Source organism: Lissotriton vulgaris, chromosome 5 (genome assembly GCF_964263255.1).
Source record: "Lissotriton vulgaris chromosome 5, aLisVul1.2, whole genome shotgun sequence".
Taxonomy (NCBI): Eukaryota; Metazoa; Chordata; class Amphibia; order Caudata; family Salamandridae; genus Lissotriton; species Lissotriton vulgaris.
The window spans coordinates 374465487-374490970 of record NC_141693.1 but is presented as its reverse complement, the minus strand read 5'-3'; the positions used below and the strand labels follow the sequence as shown (position 1 = coordinate 374490970).

The 25484-nt window shown below is 46.6% G+C and overlaps 1 protein-coding gene across 1 annotated transcript in view; it reads right to left on the bottom strand.

Moving 5' to 3' along the window:
• CHD5 (chromodomain helicase DNA binding protein 5) overlaps positions 1-25484 on the bottom strand; it is a 1029381-nt gene that overhangs the window by 149883 nt on the left and 854014 nt on the right. The window contains exon 36 of the mRNA XM_086921723.1: positions 19582-19690. Coding sequence (XP_086777849.1) covers positions 19582-19690 — 109 coding nt within the window. The remainder of the gene's footprint in view (positions 1-19581; positions 19691-25484) is intronic.

Below are 25484 nucleotides of genomic sequence, written 5' to 3'. Positions count from 1 at the left end.
GGCTCCTGTGGAGAGAGAGGGGATTCCTGACGTCCCACGGCACCCCGATCCTCCACGGAGATCTAGTCTCCGCTCTGATTGAAGCAGTTCTCCTCCCCAAACGATTAGCGGTGATCAAATGTCAGGCACACAAAAAGGTGACAGACTTAGTTGGACAAGGGAATGCATTGGCCGACATCACTGCACGAACCACAGCCGAGAATAGGACGGTGACACGCATGTACATGACCAGGTCACAAGCAGAAACATGGAGTGACACGAGGATAATGATCAGAGACATACAATCGGCCAGCACCCCTCACGAGCTGACTAAGTGGGCAAGGGTGGGTTTGAAGGATGAGGAAGGCTGTTGGCGAACGAAGGATGCAAGCAAATGGTTGCTGCCCGACTCATATCTGATTCCCATACTGACAATGGCTCACTCCCCCGCACACATAGGATCTGCACCCATGATCGAACTCATTTCCAAAGTCTGGCATAACGACAAAATCCCTGACTCAGCCAGACGCCTAGTTCAGCAGTGCCTTATCTGTCTGCAACACAACCCCGGGAAAGGAACTGTAGTGCCCCGGGGAGGGTTTGGGACCCCCAATCACCCCTTTGAGGTCCTTCAGATGGATTACATCCAACTAGAGAGATGCCAAAACCTGAAGTATGTACTAGTCATCGTATGTGCCTTCAGCAAATGGGTAGAAGCCTATCCAACCCGTGACAACACTGCCATGACTACTGCCAAAGTACTACTGAAGGAATTCTTCCCTCGCTATGGCCTTTGCCGAATTTTATGGAGCGACAATGGCCCCCACTTCATAGCTGAGGTTATCCAACTAATCCTGAAGGGGTTGGGGGTGAAGCAACGATTCCATGCGGTCTTCCACCCCCAATCCGCTGGTCTAGTGGAACGCCACAATGCCACACTAAAGCTGAAACTGGCAAAAATAGTGGCCACCACTGGACTTAACTGGCCGGATGCCCTCCCACTGGCTTTGTTATCAATGCGCTCCACTCCCACCAAGCACCATTTGACCCCCTACGAGGTCGTGTTCGGGCGGCCAATGAATCTCTGGACTGCTCCCAAACCGACCTCCATTCATGACGTCCCAGACGTCCTACTATCTGATTATTTGTGCAAGTTAACTAAAACGTTGTCTGTCATTCATCAACAGGTGCAGCAGGCCATCCCCGATGCTTCCAGGGGCCCCGGTCACGACATCCAACCGGGAGATTTCGTATTGATACGAAATTTCCAGCGAACCAAGAGTCTGGAACCTCGGTGGACGGGCCCCTGGCAAGTGCTGATCACCACCCGAACGGCACTCCGAGTGGAGGGGAAGAAGCACTGGCTGCACGCGCATCATTGCCGGAAGGTCTCTGCAAACCTGGCCACGACAGAAAACGTCAGCACCCAAGAAGAGCTCCTGAGCAAAGACCGACCGATATTGGACTGTTATCCAGATACTGAGGCACTCGAGCTTGCAAAATTCTCTGATCCTACTGTGCCATCCAGAGAAGGGTATTTCCTGCGTCGAAAGGAGGGAGTCTCGGCTAAGTAGGCCACGGACTAAGTTAAAATCTCAGAACGGTGACCTACACACAATCAAGGGTTGCCGGGAGAGAAGCTAAACGAAGTCTGTGGTTCTGCCCACTACCGAGCCCCTTGAAGGTGATGGAAGCGCCAAATAAGAAGATGATGGAAGCGCCAGATAAGAAGATGATGGAAGCAACGGGAAATACCCAGTATAGAAATCCAAAGACTGACAACCTGCACAAATCAAAGACAATTGCACTCTTCATTGCCTTCCTCTTCTGCCTCTTCCTCATGATCTCCTTCTGGATTCTGGAGGAGAGCACACCGGCTCATGAGACATTGCTACCTACTGCACAGCCAACACCCCTGAAAGAGCATCACCTAATCTCTCTGTCGCCTCAGCTCCGAGAAAGGCGCAGGGAATTCTGGAACAATTCCTTCATGCAACTGCTGCACCAACACAACCTTGCTGCAAATGCTACGAACTGTTGGATCTGCGGGTTGCTCCCGCATGCCACTGGACACTCCATCCCCTTCATCCCTTCACCCTTCTCAGTTCACGGCTCTTGCCTCGCCTGGTTGATCCTCATGCAAGAAAGCCACAGGGACAACGCCACCTCCAGCCGGACAGTGTCACACTTCTACTCTGGGTTCTGGCTGAACAAAACAGGAAAGACCCCAGCTGCCCTGTGTCCTGCGCTCGCAGGCGCCACCTTCATCAAAGACATTCCAGCCAAAGAACGAGTCGAAGTACAGGTGCTCCACAATCCGGCCAGAACCACCTTCACTCATCTGCAAAAACAAACTACCGCCACTTTAACCGTGGCCTTGTCTGTTATCAATATCACCGGTCTCGTGTGTCTCGAAGGCCAGGGGACGCAGCTGGTGGGTTACAGCGCCTGCCGAGTCACCAGAACATTGGACTCAGCTGAACCCCCTTCTTTTGTTGCTTCTCCAAACATGTACTTTGTGTGTGGCACCAAGGCTTACACCTGGCTCCCGAGAGGTTGGAAGGGCACCTGTTATATTGCCTTCGTTCTTCCACCCACATATGTAGCCCCTGCCAACCATCACCGGCAGAGGCGTGCAGACGACCTTGGACAAGCCGACTCCACCGGAGCACAGTTCCTGGATGCAGCAAAGGGACTTGTTCCTCTGTGGGGTCCAATGGCAAACAGCCGTGCTATCCGACACCTGACCCAGGCCGTAGAAACAACGATCAACATCACGGCTGGCATCCTCGCCAACAACACTGCGGAGCTTCAGGCGGTCCGGCTTGTGACCCCAAAATCGACTCGTCCTAGACGTGGTCCTAGCCGACCGAGGAGGAGCATGCCGCATCATCGGATCCAGCTGCTGCACCTACGTGCCTGACAACTCGCCTTCAGTCTACAAAGCCATTGAACACCTCCACAGACTGTCCTCAGAGGTTCACCAAGAACAGGAAGGATGGTCGCTTGGGAGCTGGTTTTGGGACACTTTGAAAAATTGGGGTTGGAAGTTGTTTTCCTTCGTACTGGTACCTGTTGTGATATTATGTGGGTGTTGCTTAGGTATCCAATGTCTGCCACCTTTGCTCGGCCTTGCTTCTAACTGTATGTGCCCAAAGACTTTGGACTTCCGAAATGAGCACATGAGCCCCCTCTATGAAGTAGAAATACGTGGCCTTATGGGGATAAATCCGAACTGACAAGTTGGCGAGACATGTTAAAAGGGAGGACTGTGGAATTTTAGTTTGCGATCTAAACATCATCTGCGCCAGCTTGTCACCTATGCACTACGTGCACGGCAGCCATTCTAGGTCACCTATGTACTACGTGCACGGCAGCCATTTTAGATATCATGGTCTCCCTGTCCACGATCGATCGCCAGCGCGCCTCTCTGACCCAGCAAGCATCCTCCGCGCACCCTGACTCCCCCTCCCTCCTCCTTATGAGCATGACCCTTCTGCATGACCCTGTCCTTGGGAGTCACGCCAACGCCTGACCAACACCTCCTCTCCTCCCATGAATGCCCCTCTGTTGATAAACCTCCCCTCTGCGCTGGATTGCCCACGCAGCATGAATACCCCTCCATTGATGGCCCCTCACCCCGTGTCCAACTGTCCACACAGGTCCGGGGCCACTGCATAAGCCGGGAGATATCTTTTACTGACCCTTATTGTATGAGGTCGCTCTCCTTCAAAGGACCCTCTATTGATCCAGGCCTCCCCGCCCCCTGTGATATGATCAGGCGCACACATCCTAAGACTCGACGAAACACTCAGCTGCGTGATGACCCCCTCTCTTATCAGCAGGTTGAGGACCTCCATTGTGAAGGTATATGGGGGTGGGATTAACACGAGGATTACGGGGATGTCTTTTCCTTGCCTTACAAAGTTGTGATTGTAATAAAGGAAGGTCACATGCCATAAACCAGTGTATAAGAGGCCAGGCCTCTGAGAGGCTGTTAGAGCACCTCGAGACGATACCTTGTTGTCTGATCTGATGTGTTCTGCTCCGTCGGAATAAACTTCTGTTTCCTGCCTTCTGGTCTCCGGCGCCTGCCTCATTGCTTGGTAAATTTGAATGGTACAAGGGCGGTTAGCGCCGGGCAAAACTTGAGAAAGGTCCTAGCCCTACCTTTTTCTACACGTTTGGAGAAAAGGCGCGAGAAAGAACGATGATACAACAACATGTCACTGACCTGATGAGCATGGAGATGGACTCGGACATAGAGTAATTGCCTATTTAAGGGCAAAAGGAGGGTCTGAGGTTCCGTGACGATTTGAACCCGTGTTTTCAACATTGTCGTAAATACATAATTTTGGTATCAGTGAACCGCAAATGATCCATTTAGTATATCCTGGTGTTTTCGCTCAGCTACGAGCAAGAGCACTCCTGTTACGAGCACATTTCTGATCTACCCATGGCATCCATCTTAGATCACGGAAGCCATTTTGTGTTTCTTGCCTTCACATAGACAATGGACACGCAGTGACCTCTCTCGCTTAAGGACACGTAAGCTTTAGCCGGAGATTCACCTTGCTAGTGACACGTGCACCTTAGAACAGAACACGCCATGGCGACATGACTCGACAGAAACTGCCTCCTCTGCCCGAGGCCAGTCCTGCTATACTGGTTCTCGTGTTCGTTGGCCTGATCATGATTAGGCGGCCGAAGCTGGTAGCCTTGCCCATTTACAACCCACAAACATCTCTTATCCTGCTTTTCTATCTTCTGCACCTGGCTCTGCTCTTTTCCTTCTGGGCCTTTATTAGGGGGAGGTAACGAAATTTACGATGAGGCGGTCCGGGTCTTGAATGAAAAGTTGACATGGGATTATGATGGAACAGTGGGAACCCCTCGTTCGTAATGTTTTGACATCAGATATTATTGACGATTCCTGTGCAACGCCAAATATTTATTGTTTAGGACACAAAAGTTTTGGAATGTACCAACATGTAAAGAATTTGCCCGAAGCCCAATATTCAGTATATAAGGAGCAACCCTTTTTGTACAAATCGAACAGGCTCCTAGAATCTGCCCGTGTGTAGTTTCTGTGACTTCTGTGTCCCTGCAGTAATAAACCTTTGGTCTTTGACGCCACCATCGAGAAGCCCGTGTTTCTGTTTATTTGTGCACCGAGACAGGTAGAACTCCGGGGTCTTTGGGTGTTATCCCTGACACCTCTGGACGGAACCAAAAAGTCCAGAACTCCAATGTGGCGTCAAAGACCAAAGGTTTATTACTGCAGGGACACAGAAGTCACATAAACTACACACGGGCAGATTCTAGGAGCCGGTTCGATTTGTACAAAAAGGGTTGCTCCTTATATACTGAATATTGGGCTTCGGGCAAATTCTTTACATGTTGGTACATTCCAAAACTTTTGTGTCCTAAACAATAAATATTTGGCGTTGCACAGGAATCGTCAATAATATCTGATGTCAAAACATTACGAACGAGGGGTTCCCACTGTTCCATCATAATCCCATGTCAACTTTTCATTCAAGACCCGGACCGCCTCATCGTAAATTTCGTTACCTCCCCCTAATAAAGGCCCAGAAGGAAAGGAGCAGAGCCAGGTGCAGAAGATAGAAAAGCAGGATAAGAGATGTTTGTGGGTTGTAAATGGGCAAGGCTACCAGCTTCGGCCGCCTAATCATGATCAGGCCAACGAACACGAGAACCAGTATAGCAGGACTGGCCTCGGGCAGAGGAGGCAGTTTCTGTCGAGTCATGTAGCCATGGCGTGTTCTGTTCTAAGGTGCACGTGTCACTAGCAAGGTGAATCTCCGGCTAAAGCTTACGTGTCCTTAAGTGAGAGAGGTCACTGCGTGTCCATTGTCTATGTGAGGGCAAGAAACACAAAATGGCTTCCGTGATCTAAGATGGATGCCATGGGTAGATCAGAAATGTGCTCATAACAGGAGTGCTCTTGCTCGTAGCTTAGCGAAAACACCAGGATACACTAAATGGATCATTTGCGGTTCATTGATACCAAAATTATGTATTTACGACAATGTTGAAAACACGGGTTCAAATCGTCACGGAACCTCAATCTCCATGGTGGAGGGGGAGGGGGAGGCGGAGGAAGACCCGACGTAAAATATTTTTCGGGATTTAGAAACCAATGCCAATTAGTTTTTGCGTTGGTTTGTAAGGCAAGACAAGAGCGTGTCCCATGGGTAGGACATGGGTGTTCCCCTGCTATCGCCCAAGGGTTTGAGGCAAAACCCTATTTATTACCAATAATAGACAGGGTTTGGCACCAAAAAATATTACCACCTGAAACGAGGTGTTAAAAGAAGAAATGTTTCGCTTTCTCCTTTCTTTTCTGGTCTTGCGTGTGTGCTGCATTGCACAGCACATTTACAAAGTAGGGAAAGTTTTAAAGTCAGTCTAAGGATAGTATTTTGTAATGGAAAGGTACCCTTACAGTACAAAACCTATGGTAAACTCATGCAAGCACCTTTATGATGCAAAGGGTGTTTGCTGCGCTCTGCAGCATGATTATGCACCAGTACTTGGGAGAGAGGACAGTACCATATCCCTGTTGATATGGCGCTGTCCTTTTTTCTGCCTTTCAAGTAATGCAGCAACTTTGGGTGCAGCGCTGCATTGCATGAACGTTTCGTAAATCTGGACAGAGTGTTTTACCTGCTAATTCCAGATCACTCCATTTAATGCTGCAGAGATAACTAGTGCAATTGTTAATTTCGACTCAAGTGTTTCTAGTAATAAGCACCCAAGAATATTCTTCCCTTCACACACAAATCTTTCTTTTACCTTTCTCCAGTAGGTACACCTCCACTTTTACACACTCCAACCCTCACATTGCCCCTCTCATCACAAAATCTTTTTAATATACCGAGCCGAAATATTTTGTTGTGTGTAGACAAGGACACTGAAAGGTGGGGATGAAGAACTGTGACGAGAAAGCTGGATCTGTGGTACCGAAGATACCTGCTAAATATTGGGCTAATGCCTCCGAATCCAGCTTCCTCATCACAGTCCATATTAAGGACATACCCGAGAAATGTTGACACCATAAAACACCCCAAAAACCAAAAAATGCCTTAAGTGCTGTAAATACCCTGTTGATTTATTTGACGGTGATGCACAGAACCCAATAGTGAACCATAGAAACCACGCTGCAATGAATGCCCCCCCTACTGAAAACTTCCTATCATGGGGCAGATTTACAAGCCCCTTGCGCCCCTTTTACAGTGCCATTGCGTCACTTTTGTGACATAGCGGCGGCGCAAAAGATGCACCATGGTGCTGAGTATTTACAACGTGACGCATCTGCGTGATGCGTCACGTTGTAAAGCCCTGCGCCTGAAGTAAGCGTTCCTGCGCAAGGGAGGGGCGTACCGGCGCAGGAACGCCTCCCAAAAGTGGCTGAGTGAAATCTACAAGATTTCACTCAGTCACTTTTGAGCCCATGCTGCGTCAAAACCCTGCGCCTGCTTGAAGCAGGCGTAAGGGTTGACGCAGCATTGTACAAATAGGGCCCCCCAGAGCATTTCTGGAGTTGCGTCGCGCTTGCGACACAACTCCAGCAATGCTTCGCCTTTACGGCACAGATGCGTCACACATCTGTGCCGTTTTTGGCCCATGGTGCTCCGCATTATAAATGCGGCGCTGCAATGGTGGCGGAGCCGCGGTGCACAATAACTGGCGCATCCCTGCTGATATGCAGGGATGCGCCACTTATTGTAAATCTGCCCCTAAGTGTTTACTGAGTTTGTTGTGCTAATGAAAGGTATGTATAGAAGCCCAAGTGACTGTTTTCTGATATCTTGAAGAGAAACCTGCTGGAACTCTGGTCGGGAATAACAGCACGAAACTCAAACACAAAATGTTGAGAAACACGTGACTTGACTTCATGGGGCTGGCAGTACACAAGGTTGGTAATGTCCTTCTGTGGTTGAAATGGAAAAGCAATATTTTGATGAGGTCCTGGCTGAAGAACCACCTGATATTTCAAAAATTGACCCAGGAAATCTGAATGAACAGAGCACCAAGCTCCCCAACATTTAACCCCAAAGTGATGTCCAAGCTATAGAAGACTTTCACCAACAGGAATTTTAAGTCACCCCATGCCAGAGGTTGAAAAGGGAAATCCCAACGAAATAAAACGAATATCTCAGGATTGGATGGGAGCGCGAACCACTGGATACTTATTCTCAAACCTGTAGAGCAGTCGAGAAGCAAATGAATCAAAAAGAAAAGATCGCTCGATTACTCTCTAAAAGCTCTTACTATTGACCACTTGGAAGAGAGACACCTATCAAAGCCATCCCTGTGGAAGTCCAGGATTTTATAAGAATCTCAGCAACAAGTATGTAGTGTCCTCTAGAACACAAGGGTACCCTATGCTCAGACACCCAGGTAGGTGACTGTGAAGTATGCATTGAATTTGTGTAGCGCAAACCTAGCTGGAAAGTAGCAAAATGCTGAACAGTGGGTATGAGTCCGACAATGTGACAATGCATCATGTACATTGGGGTCGTTTTACTAGGGTGGGAAGAGGAGGTGGGTTTCTATAGATGTATGTAGTGTATTTGTTAAGCACCAAGTTAGCTGGAGAGAATTAAAGCACTGAACAGTGGACGTGAGCCCTGGAATACGAGCTGGGTTGTGTGCAATGAGTCAGGTTTATTTATGATGGGAGGAGGCGGCGGGGTTTTAGCTATGTATGTGGTGTATTTGCATAGTACAAAGCAACCAGGAAACAGACCAATAGGGCCCAGATCAGTTAGTGTGAGGCTTGGGGTATGATTTATGGTTGTGGTTCTCCAGAGTTATTCAGGGAGGTTCCTATGAATGTATGTAGTGAATTTTCATAATGAAAACCTAGTTGCAGGCTTTTAAGTCTAAATGATTTTAAAGTTTTCTTTCTAATGGAAGAATGCATGATAAGTCACTTGATGGACCCCTACTTGATTTATTGCCGCGAAATGGACTGCTATAGTTGAAGGTGCTAAACGCATGGAAAACCTTCCCTCAAAAAATCTAAGATTTTAGTAAGGTACAAGAGACGGGGCCACAATTGGCCTTTCACACCATGAAGAGCAATTAGCAAAATGTTTAGCATAGTGTTTACGAATACAAACTTTCTTAGACAATTGAATGTGACATGCTACTTCCCTTCTTCAGCCTTGATGTTGTAGTCCAACCCTCTCAAATTCCAGGCTGACAGTTCTAGCTGTCATAATTGCCTGTGGGTTAACACCAGATATTGAAGGGGCCTGGGATGAACAGGCCATCAAAGATGGGGATGAATTGCCAACTGAGTCAAGAGAGGGAACATGGCTTTTTCAGCCAATAAGGGGCTATTAGTATTGCCGCAGTCTTCTCCCACCAAATCATCTGAAGCAATCTCTGCAAGAGGGGAATGGGAGGGAAAGCATATAGGGGTTCCTGAGGTCAAGGCACTGTCAAGGCACCCCTCCCCCACGCCACCCTGTCTACCACCGGTGAGCAGAAGCACAAAAGGAGGGAGTTGGACAGGGATGCAAACAGATTCAAAGTGGGGAGACTCAGTAGATATCTATGTCACACATCGGAAATCTTCCCAACTGAGATGGAAATCTATTGAAGAAGGTAGATTCCTGCTGAGACTCTGTGCTTGCAGATTGACCCCCCCCCAGAAACCCAGGCAGGGAGAAAACTAGGTCTCAAATCACATAAGCAACTCAGAGCTTCACGCTGGTTAACTGGGGGAACTTACAGAGAGCCCTCACCACTTCATCCAAATGACAGCTTGAATGCATCCATGGCCGGACTGGTCATAGCGGGCACCGGGCATTTCACCGGTGGGCCGCTAGGGTGGGGGCAGTTTTGGGCCCTTGGGGGACCGTTTTTGTTACCGGGGATCAGCAATATCGACCCCCTGTAACAAAATCGTTGGAAACCAGCCGTTACAAACAGATTGGCTGCACTCCCCAAGGGGGGTTGGCTGAGCAGTTTGCCAGGGCCGGTTTCTGGTCCCAGTCTAGCCCTGAATGCAACCCCAGAGTCAGACGGACAGGACGAAAAACAAGGGGCCCGATTCACAGAACTAACATAAGGCAAAATCATAAACTTACTACTATTTTGGTATTCACAGAAGGCACTTACTCATTTTGGTATTCACAGAAGGCACTTACTCATTTTGGTATTCACAGAAGGCACTTACTCATTTCGGTATTCACAGAAGTTAGGACTTCTAACTTTAGTACTCCTAAATGCCTTCTGTTAATAGCGAAAGTCTTAAAATTAGGATTTTTCTCAATTTAGTAGTAGTAAAGTTAGGCCTCCTAACTTTAGGACTCCTAAATGCCTTCTGTGAATACCGAAAGTCTTAAAATTAGGATTTTTCTCAGCTTAGTAGTAGTAAAGTTAGGACTCCTAACTTTAGGACTCCTAAACTGAGAGAAATCCTAATTTTAAGGCTTTTGGTATTCACAGAAGTTATTTAGGAGTCCTAAAGTTAGGAGTCCTAACTTCTGTGAATTCCGAAATGAGTAAGTGCCCTTTTGAATACCAAATGCGTAAGTGCCTTCTGTGAATACCAAAATGGTAGTAAGTTTAGGATTTTGTCTTAAGTTAGTTCTGTGAATCGGGCCCAAGAAGTGAGTTGGGTGGAAGGGACTATTTTGTGCCCCTCGCGCTTACTTTCAGTTTCTCATTGGCTGGGGATTTGATAACCTTGTCGAAGGTGGGACTGCTTCAAAAGTAGGAATTATGCCGACGAGGACTACACATGAAGTAATGGTTCAGAGAACTTACTGCTACACTACAAAACATTTGTAGATGTGGCTTGAGAGTCAGACTAGCTGTCAGAAAGATCTAATGTTCCCAATGCTGTATAGTGAGGGTTGGCTTCGGCTCAGTGAAGAGCAATATTTACTCTTTCATTGCATGCGACTGGCTACTTGATGTATCATTCCACCTCCTATGGAGTGCTGACATTTCAATGCATGATAGACTATTTTACATCGCAAAAGTTCACCGAATCATCAAAAATTCATTTCTTCATCTCATGCATGTATTGAACTTAAAAAGCAGTAATTTTTTTGCTTTTGCTTTTTTCGCGCAAGTTGGCTTTTATAAATATTTAGTCAGGCCTCAAAATGCTTGAAAAAGAAAAAAAAAAGAATCTTACCTTCTATAATGTAATCTCCTGCTCATGTAAAGCGCTCTAATGCCTTTGGGTCAAGTCCGCGCTATATAAACTGCTAAAAGTAATTCAAAACAAAATAAAAGTTGCAAGTCATATCAGCCTTGCCAGCACTTTGAACGAGTACGTTTAAGATCACGATAGAGCACCGTTGTTGGTTGAATGTTCGTAAATGTATCGAGAACATTCATATTGGTATGGAGCGCCCTCTAAGGGCTGAATCCCAGAATAAGCTTCAACTAAAATCGTTGCCGAATCTCCACCGAAAAGACCTTAACAAAATTGCAAGAGCTATATACGGCAGCAATTTAGCAAGGCTTTTAGTTTCTGGGCCTAGGGCTAACCTAATTCTATGTCAGGACAGGAGGCTCCGATTATGCTTTCTCATTTCTTTAATGAAATGCTCAGCAGCCAATCAAAAAACAGAACTACAAATCCCATGAACACTTGGGAATGACCCCAGGAAACACTATAAAAGGTCCATAAATCAGTCTTTCTTCCTCTTTCTTTGCTGCTCCGCAGCCAGTTAAGTCTATTTTGCCTTACTTGCATTGCTTTTCTTGTAATTGCTCTGCTTTGGTGTGTACACTTGCCTTGTATTGCGCTGCCTGTGCTTTATTGCGCGTTGCTTGTGTACTCTTGTTCGGTTTTCATTGCCGATACTCTTTCCAGCGTCCGTTAGCGGCGTGTCTTCCTGGGAGCGTGTGTTCACCTCCCTGCGCCTGGCCGCGTCCTTGTGCCCGGTTGCTTTGGTGGAGTGGGAGCAGGGGTCGTCGGCTTCTTGGGAGAGCGCGAGCGCTCTCGAGCCGGTGTTTCAGTGGCAGCGACGTCGCGCATGCGCGTTGCTTGTTTCCGGTTTCTGGCTGTTCGCCTCACGCCGGTCGAGTGAAGGAACGCTTCTCACTAGCGCTCACGCCCACAGCCCTGAACTTTCGACCCCGTCTACGCCGGAGCACGCTGAGGTGTTTTGGCTGATAATTGTGCATAGGCTCTGCCTAGAGTGATTTATTGGCAGGCTCTCTCCCTCCACGTTCTATTGACTTTGGAGTTTGGTTCGGTCGACCATCTCTTGGGCCTGCTTTGGGGTTCTCACTCCCCCTTACTGGTATCTCGGTACCCCATATTTCAGTCAGTCATCTAGTGGGCATTTACTTTTGTTACAATGTCTGAATATTACGACGCAGACGATGACTGCTATTTCGATGAGGAGGAGGAAGACTCCATGGAGTACAACCTGGTCGAGGAGTTGGACAAGGGTGTCCAGTTTTCCGTTAACAAAGCCTTGGTTCGAGCCATTACCCCTCTGAAAAGACACCTCAGTGACTATGCTGTGCAGCAGGGGTGGTTGCCGCCTTCTCAAAAGGCCGCGAAGTCCCCTCACAATCCGCATAAATCGGATTTTCAAAGGCTAGCACGGGCCTTGTCTTCGGACAAAACCAATGCTTCTGTGTCTCATCCTGTCGAGGAGTCGGACCAGGCTCAGGCTTCTTCGGAGCACGACTCTTCACCCCCAAAGAAGCGTCTCCGTAAAGAACGTTTTGTGGACGCTCCTGAACGTCCCCTTCTCTTAAATTTTGAGCCGGAGGATATCATCCACCCAAACTCCACGTCATGGTTACCGGCTCCGGCTGTGGCTGCATATCTTGAGGCGCACGTTCGCCACCCTTTCGAGGCTCCTGTCAGGGCTCGTCTACGCTCGGAGTGTCCGAGGCCAGATCTTGCGGACAACATGGCGGAGACACCGGAGGTGGATCCAATGATGGTAACGTACCTCAAGAAGTACGCCAAGGACCCTAAGAAAGGTCTTGACCGCTCGTGGAGGTCCTGTCAGGACAAGTTGATGGACATGCTGGGACCTCTCTCTAAGATCTTGGATTTGGGCTTCAAGGCCAAGGAGGCTTCCGCGACCGTCAACCCTGACGAACTGATTGAATGGGCTCAGCGAGCTGTCTGTATGTTTGGCAACGTGAATTGCGCCATTTCCGCGGAGAGACGCAGGTCCATTCTCCTCAAGCTTGACCCGAAATTGGCGGAATTGGCTACGTCTGAAGCCGGCCCGGAGGCGCAAGGCCTTCTTTTCGGTCAGCCTTTCCTCAAGGAGTTGACCAAATTCGTTTCAGCCTTCAGCGGCATTGACAAGGCGCAGGCGTCTTTGCGCCGGGCCATGCGTCCGGTTTTCAGCAAGGCCGGACGACAGGGACGGTCGTTCGGCCGCGGGTCGCAGCAGCAGTCCCACAGGGGAGTTCCTCAACAGCGCGGCGGTCAGTACGACGCCGGTTATTCCACCAGCGCAAATTTCTATCCTTCCCGGAAAGGAAAAGGCCAGTACGGCAAGGGAAGATCTGGTGGTCACCAGGGACAGTATCAGGACTCCGGAGCTACAGGTGAGCCTAATTCAAGCATGCGATGTGATGCTGGGGGGCAGAATACAGTTTTTTCTGAACAATTGGCGCTTAATCTCCAGCGATGCTTGGGTGCTGGAAACCGTTCAAGGGTTCAGAATCGAATTCTATCACCCAATTCATCAGATCCGTCTGCCGACCCCTATGCTTTTTTCATGTCACTCTCGAAACTGTATGTCAAAGGAGATTCAGGAACTCCTCAGCAAGGGGGCGATTGTTCCAACAGTACGCCATCCTCAGGGCTTTGTCAGCTCAGTCTTTCTGGTGGAGAAAAAGGGAGGCGGCTCCCGCCTAGTTCTCAACCTGAAAGACTTCAACAGCGGAGTTGTATACAGGCATTTCAAGATGGAGGGCATCCATCTTCTGAGGGATCTCCTTCGGGAAGGGGATTGGATGGTCCGTCTGGACCTGAAAGATGCTTATTTATCCGTCCCGATATACGGTCCCCATCGCAGGTTCCTCCAGTTTCAATGGCTGGGTCAGTGGTACGAATATCAGGTTCTCCCGTTCGGTCTTTCGTCAGCCCCGTGGTGCTTCACGAAATTGCTGAGGCCTGTAGTGGAACATCTTCGTTCCAGGGGGGTCAGACTGATTATTTACCTGGACGACATCCTTTTTATGGCGGATTGTCCTCTCAAGCTCCTACAGCATCTGGAGTGGTCCATCACCCTTTTACAATCTCTGGGTTTTCTAGTCAATGTGCCCAAATCGGTTTTGGTTCCCGCTCAGTCTATCGATTTTCTGGGTTTTCGGATCGATTCGTTGACTTGTCAACTACTCTTGCCCAACCAGAAACTCCGTTACATCAGGAGAGAGTTGACGTCTGTTATTTCCAGACAGACTGTGTCGTTGAGGTCGTTGGCGCGTGTAGTGGGCCTTCTGGCGTCCTCCATTCAGGCGATCTTCCCGGGTCCCTTACATTACCGGGCGATGCAACGCTTGAAAATACAGCATCTTCGGAAAGGTCTCCGCTATTCAGATCAAATTCCTCTTTCGGAGGAAGTGCGGATGGAGATGCAATGGTGGCTAGACCACATGGAGGCCTGGAACGGTCGAGCCCTGTTCGGGTCTTCTCCGGAGCTGGTGATAGAATCGGATGCCAGCCAATGGGGCTGGGGAGCCCGTTGCGGGTCCATCTCGACGGGGGGTCGTTGGTCTCCCCAGGAATTGTCCCTACATATCAATTGCCTGGAACTCCTGGCGGGTTCCTTTGCGATTCGGTGTTTTTCCCCCATGCAGGCGAATTGTTGCATCCTTCTCCGGATGGACAACGTGTCGGCAGTCCGTTATGTGAACAAACTGGGCGGGACACGGTCCAAGATTTTAGCGGAGATTGCCAAGGATTTTTGGCACTTTTGCCTTCACCGGAAGATCACAGTTATTGCTGAGTATCTTCCGGGCCGCAACAATCAAGTGGCGGACTGGCACTCCCGTCATCTTCGGGACTACAGCGACTGGAGACTTCACCCTCGAGTCTTCCGTGCCATTATTCATCATTGGGGCCAGTGTCACCTGGATCTTTTTGCATCTCGCCTCAATACGCAGCTTCCCCAGTTTTACAGCTGGAGACCGGACCCATCAGCTCTGGCCACGGATGCTTTTCTCCAACAGTGGCCCTCGACTCTTTGCTATGCGTTTCCCCCGTTCATGATGCTTCCCAGAGTCCTGGCTTACGCCAAACGCTTTCGAGCGGAGCTGATTCTGATTGCTCCCTTGTGGAAAGCTCAGGCATGGTTCCCGGTTCTCCTAGAAATGTGCTGCGCGCCTCCTCTCCTTCTTCCCCAGAAGCGGAATCTATTGCAGGATCCTCTCGGGTCTCCGCATCCCCTCATTCTCGCCGGCACTCTCCAATTACTGGCATGGCGAATTTCGGGGATCGCTGGTCGGTCCCAGGCATTTCTAGCGACGCTGCCACCTTTATCAGTAACGCCTGGTCTCCCAATACCCACAAGCGGTATCGAGGAGCTTGGAAACGCTGGAGTGATTGGTGTGCTCAACGGGAGGTTGATCCCGTTTCGGCAGATGTCAGTCTAGTTATAAATTTCTTGACTTCCTTGGCCACGTCGGGCCCTGCATATCGGACTGTTAGTAGTTTTCGGTCGGCCATTTCGGCAGGTCACATCCATATTGATGGTAAACCTGTTGGGGAACATCATTTGCTGTCCAAACTGTTGAAAGGCATCCGCCTCGCGAAACCTCCCACACCGAAGTATGAGTCTATGTGGGATGTTTCGATTGTCCTGAGATTCTTGGAGGCCTGGCCTTCTAATCTTCTATTGTCCCGGAAACAGTTGTCTGCAAAACTGACAATGTTATTATGCCTAGTTTCTTGCAAACGTGTTTCGGATATTCGGGCTTTGGATCTGGCGGGCCGCTCCTTCACTCCCGAAGGTGTTACTTTTACTCTTTCTCGAAGGACTAAAACCAACACCTCATCCATTTCCTATCCTTCCTTCCCGGATCACCCCAACCTGTGTGTTGTGCAATGTTTAAAGGTTTACGAGGTTAGTACCGCTTCTTTGCGCGCTGATTTGCAAGGTCAGCTATTGATAGCTTTACAGAAGCCTTTTCGCCCCGTAGCCCCAGCTACATTGGCTCGCTGGGTGCGCTGGCTTATGTCCGAGGCAGGCATTGATGTCTCTGTGTTTGGGGCGCATTCTGCTAGAGGGGCTATGGCCTCCAAAGCCTTCTCTATGGGTGTGACTTTGTTTGACATCATGAAGGCTGCAGACTGGTCTTCGGATTCTGTTTTTAAGCAATTCTATTATAAACCTATTGTTAGTGTTGCCTCTGTTGTAATAGACAAGCTTTGAACAAGCATAATCGGAGCCTCCTGTCCTGACATAGAATTCAAAATTTGCAAACATTCGTGACAAGAATTTTCAATTCTATTAAGGACAAGGAGGCGAGGATTATCCCACCCGGACTATGCTTAATTGGTATTAGCATGTACTGTATATCGAATGTATATTATTACAGTTGTGAAGAATTCTGTATTTTTTCCCTCCCCTGTATATCTTATTCCCTCGATGTTGGGATATTACGGCTCTGTCTCTGTTTCAGGTTCCGACCAGAAGTGATTTGGTTTTGCATCATGAGCCTCATCTGTCTCCTTGTGCACGGACCCCGGATGTTTCCTCCTTTGCCTTCAAGATCCTGTGGATTTCGGCGGCCTGCCTGGAGCTGATTCTGTTACTTTATCTGGGATTATTGTTTGATATCGAACTTGTTACCCAAAGAAAGAGGAAGAAAGACTGATTTATGGACCTTTTATAGTGTTTCCTGGGGTCATTCCCAAGTGTTCATGGGATTTGTAGTTCTGTTTTTTGATTGGCTGCTGAGCATTTCATTAAAGAAATGAGAAAGCATAATCCTCGCCTCCTTGTCCTTAATAGAATTGAAAATTCTTGTCACGAATGTTTGCAAATTTTGAATTAGTACTTGGCTGTTAGATGAACAATGTGGCATTAACTTTCTCTCAAACAGCATGAGGGTGAATTTTCAAGCTCCCTATGAAGTGATTTTTACCATCACTTAAATGGTGGTGTTCCTGGCAGAGGAACTATGGTCCACAGGTACAATACATTTCCTTCTACTGCTCTGGGGACAGTGCGGGTTAACTCTCCCCTCCCTGGTACAGGTCCATCCAATATAGAGCCCTGCTGGACACATGCTAGAGGGAAGAGTTGTGGCGCAGCGGCCATGGCGACTGACGCCAGACGCTGGGGATCACGGTTCGATCCCCGGTATCGGTGACAGGGTTTGCCCAGCACTATGTGACTCTGAGCAGTAACTTGCTTAATCTTCCCGACAGCTTTAGAAATACTGGATTTGGAATTTAGTGTCTCAGGAAGCACCAGTTAACCATCCTCTCCCTCGAGGGCTGGCCGATACACCCACCCCACACCCATCCAACACAGGCGTCACCAATCAGATGACCCTGCCAATAAAAGGGCCCGAGTGCACGTGGCCAGTTTCAGTAACCATATACCCGGTGTCTCTGTCATTATTTCTCAAGTATGAGGGCCTATGCCCACGACTCTGAAAGCCCTACCCAGCTAGAATGCCAATCTGACTGAAGACATGCATTGAGGACAATTCAAGGAAACAAGACCGCTGAGGAGACAAGGGATCCGGGAGGCTGCTTGGCATCAAGACAAAGATCACAGATAAGTACCTCCGAGGTCATGAGGTCATGGAGCTGCAGATCCCTTCCTCACTGATGGGCCTACATCATCCATGGCTCGTCCCATATCTGCATTATACAAGTCCCTGAGGGACCTGGATGTTTCTAAATGTTAATTAGGGTTTGCCCTCTTGGCTGGAGCTAATCTTCACGATTTCAGAGCCATTTGAAGTTTCCTTCAATGGGGCAACATTTGTAGACGAGCATGTAAATGCTACACACATGTTTGGCGTTAGTGTGAAAAGTTGCCAGCACCTTCTGGTTTACTTGTGTATCAAATTCTTAGTTGCTAATTATATTTACTTGCAAATTAAAGTGTTATTCTACTTGTAAGGTATACCACTATCAAGAAACGTATTAAATGGTATTTACTGCATTATCTGAGTTCATAACCTCTTTCACCTCCGGAGTAAGCTCAGCTCACTTAGGGCTGAAGAGTCAAGCACCCAATGGGTGTGTGTACCTTGGTTATCCAGCTGGAACACACTTGTATTGTTTTCAGTGTTACCAGCAGCGGTTTCTTTATTTTATTTTTCATGTTTAGCAAGCAGCAACCCCCAGGCAGGTTAAATGGGGGCATGTTCTCTTCTGCTGCCAATTGCCAGCATAGAGGAACGGAGGAGCAAAATGGACCCTTCAAAGTACACGTTCGTTTTGTGGCTCTCTTGAGCCAGCCAATGTGACATGCGCACTTTGCAGCTCTCCACTCAGATTTCTTAGACAGCTCAGTGGAACCCAAGCAAAGGCCTAAAGGGCCTGAAGGAGCGTCCAGTCAAACACTCCATACAATACTGGTGCTGCTGTCATGCTGGTGAGAGTAGTGGCAGGATTTGTAAGTGGAATTTCCTAGAGGCTTGTGCCTGCGGAGCCGACAGAGGAGATACCTAGAAGGGCATCAGACGTGCATCAGGCAAAGTTAGTGACTTTAATATTCATTATTTGCCACATGCCGTACCTGCATGCACACAAGTAACCACCCACCCACCACTTAGTTGCCTGCCCGCCCCACCAGTGCATATTCATTCCAGCCGCCCCTGGGCGTTATGGCAGGAATAAATACCTGTACCACTAAAGACACCGTGCAGTAAGCGCTGACTGCCCCAGGGCTCCAAGAAAATGTTTCACATCCATTCATGTAAGAGCAGAATGCCAAATGATGTTGTTACCTTTCTTTGATGATGCAGAAAGAAAGACCAAGTGCCGACCGCTTGATACGGTCAACACAAAAAAGAAAAAATGAATAGAATATTCTGGGGCTCATATATACCCTCTAATGTTCCTCGTGCCACGTTCTTGCTGTATACAAAACACAAAGAAAAGTTGCTTTCGATGCTGTTTACAGACTTTGTTTCTAAAACAGGTCAAATACTTGCTTTATGTAGAGTAAGTCCGTAGATTTTTCCAAATCAAAGCTTGTTACAGTATTTCCCACCAAGGGGACATGGTTGAAGGTGAAATTTGAAGCAGTGGCCAGGTGCTGATAGCTAGAAATACTCATCAGTTCCCTCCGTGGCGCCTGCCACCTGTCCACAATCTATCTTGCCCCCCCTCCAACAGTAAGGGAGCTCTCCTAGAATATCCATTGATGCTACTTTGCCATAATGTCCCTTAACACCAAGGGAGCAACGTGCAATTTGACAGAAACAACATTGAATACAATGCATTGAATACAATATTGTACACTGTTTGTGACAACTACTGTAGCCACCACAACGTCTTCTAATAGTGATTGCAAGAACTTTCTGACATGTTTTTCTAGGCAGTCTGTGACCGAAAAAAAGGAATATTGCATTTTTTTCTTGGTAAAAGGATACGTGACAATGCCAGCCAACAGCCAGTAGTCGTGTCTTCTATGCCAGATGTCATAGATCTTGCCCGAAGAAACAGCAGCTTTCTCCTCATTTTGCCACAATGTGTGGAGCTCTGAAAAATAAAACACACTCCTTTAAATATCTCTTGAGTACATGGTCAAGAGAGTGCACTGGGTGGCACTTTGAGTACCAGGCGCACTCTGGCTGTACATGGGTAAATCTACCAGTGCGGAAATCATGTCTAACAAGCTGTCACTCTGCTGGCCTGCAGGAAATTCTTTTTATTTGATGTTCTTAATGTCATCTTAAGGATTTTCAGGACCCTGGGCAAGAAATATTTTGGACCCCCTGTTTGGAAGAACTTAGAATTTGAGGGCCTGATCTACAAGAAAGTGACTCAGCGTGGCACCGCGAGCCATTTGGCAGCACCACACTGAGTCACTTTCAAAACACAGGGATGTGACCTATTTACAATAATATGTTGCATCCCTGTGCTTTCCCCTGCACTGGCGCACTATTTGGTGCCATGCGCCAACGCAGGTGTCTGCGTTTCAGGGGAGATTGTGTTTGTGCAGGAAAGGACACCTTCCTGCACAAAAACAATCATGAGAGGTTATTTCCTCGTTGCGGCTCCCTACGCTTCCCCGGGGGAGGCGTAGCATTCTGACGCATTCCCAGGTTTACGAAAGGTTGTAAATCTGGGAATGCGGCAGAAGCCTTCGGTGTTACATGGAAACACCCACAGCAACACCCACAACACACCTTTTTCACGCAAAGTGCTGCTTGAAAATGGCTCATATTTACAAGGACACGAAAAGCCAAGCAGGGTGGTTTTACGTGTCCTTGTTAATATAAGGCAACAAAATGCGCTACCGGTGCATCACAAAAAGTGATGCCACAGTGGCGCAAGGGCCTTGTAAATAAGCCTCTTATTACCCATCCCATTTTACGCTAATTCTAGTCCTGTGTTGCTAAATATTATTGAATTCTATGTTAATTGTTGAAAAACAGAAAAACAAAGAAGTGAGCCAGAGAGAAAGTTGTTTCTCAGGTGCCCCTTGGAATCAGGGGCCCTGGGTAATTACCTACTTTGCCCAAACCTTATGCTATCTCTGGGAGTACATCTTACAAGCCCAGGATTTACTCTGTCGACCACACAAAGTCTCCCTGTTTGAAGGATAGCCTTCTTGCCTGGGGTACTCTCAAACACCCCCACAAACACACTGTCCATCGAAGGACAAACCCGCCTGCCAATGGACTACTTTGCCTGCCTCAGATGCAATCCATCAGATAAAGGAACGCATCGCCTGACCACCAATCCATGTTTTGTGTTTTTTTTTGCAGCCAAATATTAACTTCAGCCAGGACGTTAATGGCTACTATGCTTTATGTAGGATTTTGTTTGGCCTCCTCTGGTACTCTCCAAACATGTCTGCAATTCCAATGCTGTTGTTAAAATGAGGAGATCAATGCCCTTTCATGAAATCATATTAACATTGAATGGCTTACAGTTCCACAAAATGTTATCTATATGAACTTTCTTTCTTCGATTGAACTCACAGGGGTCCTTTCAATCACATGGAATGTCCAAACCATACCGCAGCTCTGTTCCTTTTTGTGATTTACCGGTATTTTACACTATTTTTTAGAATTCAAGGCTTTAACTTTGCATTTCATAAGAAATATACGGACCTTTAAAGTACCTTCTCACACTATCTCTACACTCAAGGCATCCGGAATTATACAGCAATGGAGGATCAAATTCTGTGGCAAGAAATGGCAATTTACATGGAATAATACTGCACTTTGTATGGTAGTATTATTTTGCTATGTTGTCGGTTTGACACACTTTCATACTCCATAGGCAAACCTTGCATCTTATTTGACAATTTACCACCTAAATATATCAATCTTCAAATGAAGGATGACAAGTTAATCTTTACCAAACTGATTATCATTGATGGTTTAAAACTGGATTATGCTTTTCAAATTCCATGGCTGGCTTATATAGTTTCCACGTTTAACTCTGTTTAATTTGGCAGTAGAGGAGGAGCCATAACCAAGAGTCACATGAAAGCCACTTTTTCTGCATAAGTCTGAAGCTAGACTTTGTGTAGAGACAAAGAAAATGACGGTTGATATGTATATGTCCTTGGTGGAAAGGGAGGGGTGTCCGGAGTGTTTAAAGTGTGTTAAAAGTAACCAACATCGGTTTGTCCTAACTGGACTTAGATGTGGTATAGTGCATAATTTGGCTGCATTCCCGAAGATGAATGCTTATACCTCAGACAAAACCCCTTGTCCCTGTGATGGAATGAGTAAGCAAAGCACTAAGTTTTATAAGGAGTTTGATGTCAATATTTGAAATCCCTTTTTATTATGCATAATATAAGAAACGATAAAGATGCTCTGACATTTCTGCTTGCACTAAATGATCAATGTGTGTGTTTTAGTGCAGCCCTTTTTATTTTAAAAACTATTTATTGTAGGAAGTGTGTTGTGTCAGATTCTGTCTAGGGCTTCTAATTGTATATGTTTTTTTGATATTCAAGTTTTATTGATTTTGAACACATGAAACAGATCAGCAGGTACACGGAAATCAAAAAGGCAAGTACAATCCTGTAGTCAATGCATCCCCCAAGCACGAACCCCAAAAGACATACACAGACCGGATATGGCGTCAGGCTACTCGAAACCCTCAACATTACCCAACCATTTCTCCCACACTTTGCACTACTTTTTGCCGCACCCTTTGGCCATGTACAGGGCTTTCTCCTGGGCCGCGCGCCAGTCCACCCGTCTACACCACCTCCCCAGATCAGGTGGATCAGGACTTATCCAGGCCGCCGCTAGGTCCCGTTTGGTCACGATCATAGCTGTACTAAAAAGTAACTTTTTATTTCTGGACCCATCCAGCCCGTCTGTGATCCCCATAGTGAGTGACGTGGGTCATGGGGAACCTTCCAACCCAGTACCTCTGTAAGTATAATTGTATATGTTATGTGATGATATCTTAAAGGATATTATTGTTTATGAATTATACTGCTTCAATTGTTTTATAATTGTATGTACTTGTATGGAAGTTTGTACTCGCCGAATAAAGTCCCGAATTGAAAAAAAATTTAAATGACAAGTTAATCTCTGCAAAGGGTCTGCCTCTGCGCAGCAAAATATTACATTTTTTTCTAACTTTTGATTCGATTAAGCTGGAAACATTTTTTGTGTGCTGAAATTGGCACTTTATGCAGAATATGGTTGCTTATATGGATAGTTCCATAAATCAATAAATACACAGAAAATGTAGGAAATGGAGAATCACTTAATTCCAGTGGATCTGATTGAAGGCAGTATTTTAAGAATTTACTAGAACCCAATGGACTCTGTTCACCTATATATACTTGTATTTTCTAGAAGGATTAAGCTGGTGAGCACAAGATATAACCTGGAGCACATCTCCAACGTCAGTTCCTTCATTATCAAATAGAAAGAAAGTGACAGCACTATGGGGCTAAATTAGAATTTGATGTGCAATCTACTGGCAACTAATTCAGAAGAGGCTATGTTCACATGGCAATTAGCAGAAGATTGGCCACTATATTTAGAGAGCCCTGTGAGAGCAGATAGTTTGAAATGAAATGCATCGAGAGTAAGAATGTAGAATTTAGTGAAACTAAGGATAACTTAGGGCTTGTCGTCCATTTTCACTATGATGCTACCTGCTAATATGTGACTTTAACTGCTGATTCATTCTTGGGACATGTAGTAGAATAGTGAGAATATCTTTAAAAGTGTTCTGTTGCAACTGTTGCTCTTTTGCTTGTTTTCTATTGGATAGGAGCATGTGAACCATATAGCAATGTAGCACATGCATAAAGCTTTTGTTCAAAACAACACAAAAGAGTGTGGTTTCTCCATGTTAGAAGGAGACCCTTTCCCCTCTTTTAGAAGGCAAATCTATGCTGGATTTTCCTTAGAACTTTATTAAGTTCTTTGCTCTATGGTTTATTGAGTTGTATGCTTGTATATATCTTTTTTGGGCCACTTAGTAATTTCTGTACCTTAATTATTTGAGTAAATATCGAAACTAAAATTCTTGTCTGTTCTTGATCAGGAATGCTTTAGTCTTGCATTCTGTATCACCATATTTAACTTAAAGAGAGACGGTTCCAGCGGGGAGCACTAAAGTCCGATAGGAACTACAATGCTCCCAATTGATTGCCAGTGAACCGAGTGGGGCAAAATAAAGAGCGGTTTAGCACATTGACAGCCCGATAGGCTAGTGGTGCTATCTGTGCCTTTTGATGCTCTAAAGAAAGCCCTGACGCTACCATGAGCAGGTACCGCTTTATTAACATGCACCACAAAGGCTTTGTTTTTTAATAGCGCAAGTGTCGTTTCTCTCGTTAGACAAAGGTTTTTGCCCCCAAAGTCAACTGAGGGTCTATAGTCGGCTACCTGGCGATCAGTGGTGGCTGGTTTGGCGAATGCAAGGTAATAGTTTTATTTATTTATTTATTTATTTTATTTTGCCTATTCCGTCGTCTGTCACTCCTCCATCCCCACCAACCCTCACCCTGCCCCACTCTGCTTACCTGCACCGGCCGCCACTGCCGACGATTCTGCGAAATCCAAATAGAGAAACCGTGAATTTGGAGGTCGTGGCAACTCACGGGCTTTGACGAATGCCCTGCCACTGCCAAACTATAAATGAGTCACTAGGAATTCAACCTTCTTAGAACAATGAAGTTGTAGTGTAACACTAAAATGGCCAGAGCTGTTCCACAACACTGCCAATAAAGTGCCTCTTTCACAACGCATGTGTTCAGGATACTCTTCCAAAATTAAATATTTGGGGCCAGATGTACGACCCTTTTTTGCAGCCGCAAATGGGAGATCCTCACATTTGCGGCCGCAAAAAAGGGTAACAGCATGTACAAATGCTATTTTGTGAGTCACTGACTCGCAAAATAGCATTTGCGACTCTCGCAATCAGGAAGTGGCGTCCCTTCCTAATTGCGAGTAAACATGCTTTGTACTAATGTTTTGTAGCTGCATCTGGGGCCGTAAAACACTCGCAGTTTACCACCTACTTCAAGTAGGTGGTAAACTACTCGCAACCCCTTCAACTTTGTGAGTATGTTGTAAAATACTTTTTAAGAGCAGACAGTGGTCCCAGAGACCCCTGCCTGCCCTTAAAAATGAACCTGAAAAGGTTTATTTTTAAATGCATCCCGTTTTCCTTTAAAGAAAATGGGCTGCATTTAAAAAGAAAAAAAATTCTTTATTAAAAAAGCAATCCCAGACATGGTCGTCTGCTGACCCCAGCAGGCCACCATCCCTGGGAGGGCTTGCATTCCCAATGGGGTCGCAAATTACGACAGGCTCATTAATAGTAATGAGCCCCGTAATTTGCGACCCCATTGGGAATCGCAAAACAGTGTAATAACACTGTTGTACATTTCATTTAACGCCTAGCAATTTGCGACTCACAAAGAGTCGCAAATTGTGAGGCGCTAAATGATAGGGTCGTACATCTGGGCCCTTGTAACAACACAACCTTGAGAAAGGTGAAGCCCATTATAAAATGATTACCACATTCTTATGGCAAAATATAAAGGGCAAAATAAGAATAAATGCAGTGGTGCATCTCACAAGTACATTTATTTTGCTATGCATATATGCATTTCACACATTTAAAAAACAACGGACACAGTGAAAATGACACACACACAAGATCCCACTGCTTGTATGGTGTTCTTTTTTGCAGCATTCAGTCATATGAGAGCAAAATAAATATATATATTTTTCAGAACAAAGGCCCACTGCATCCAATGGACAAAGACACATACAGTTGTAGTACATTCTGAGAGCCAGCCTATATTGTCACTTCCAAACTGCCCCTTGTA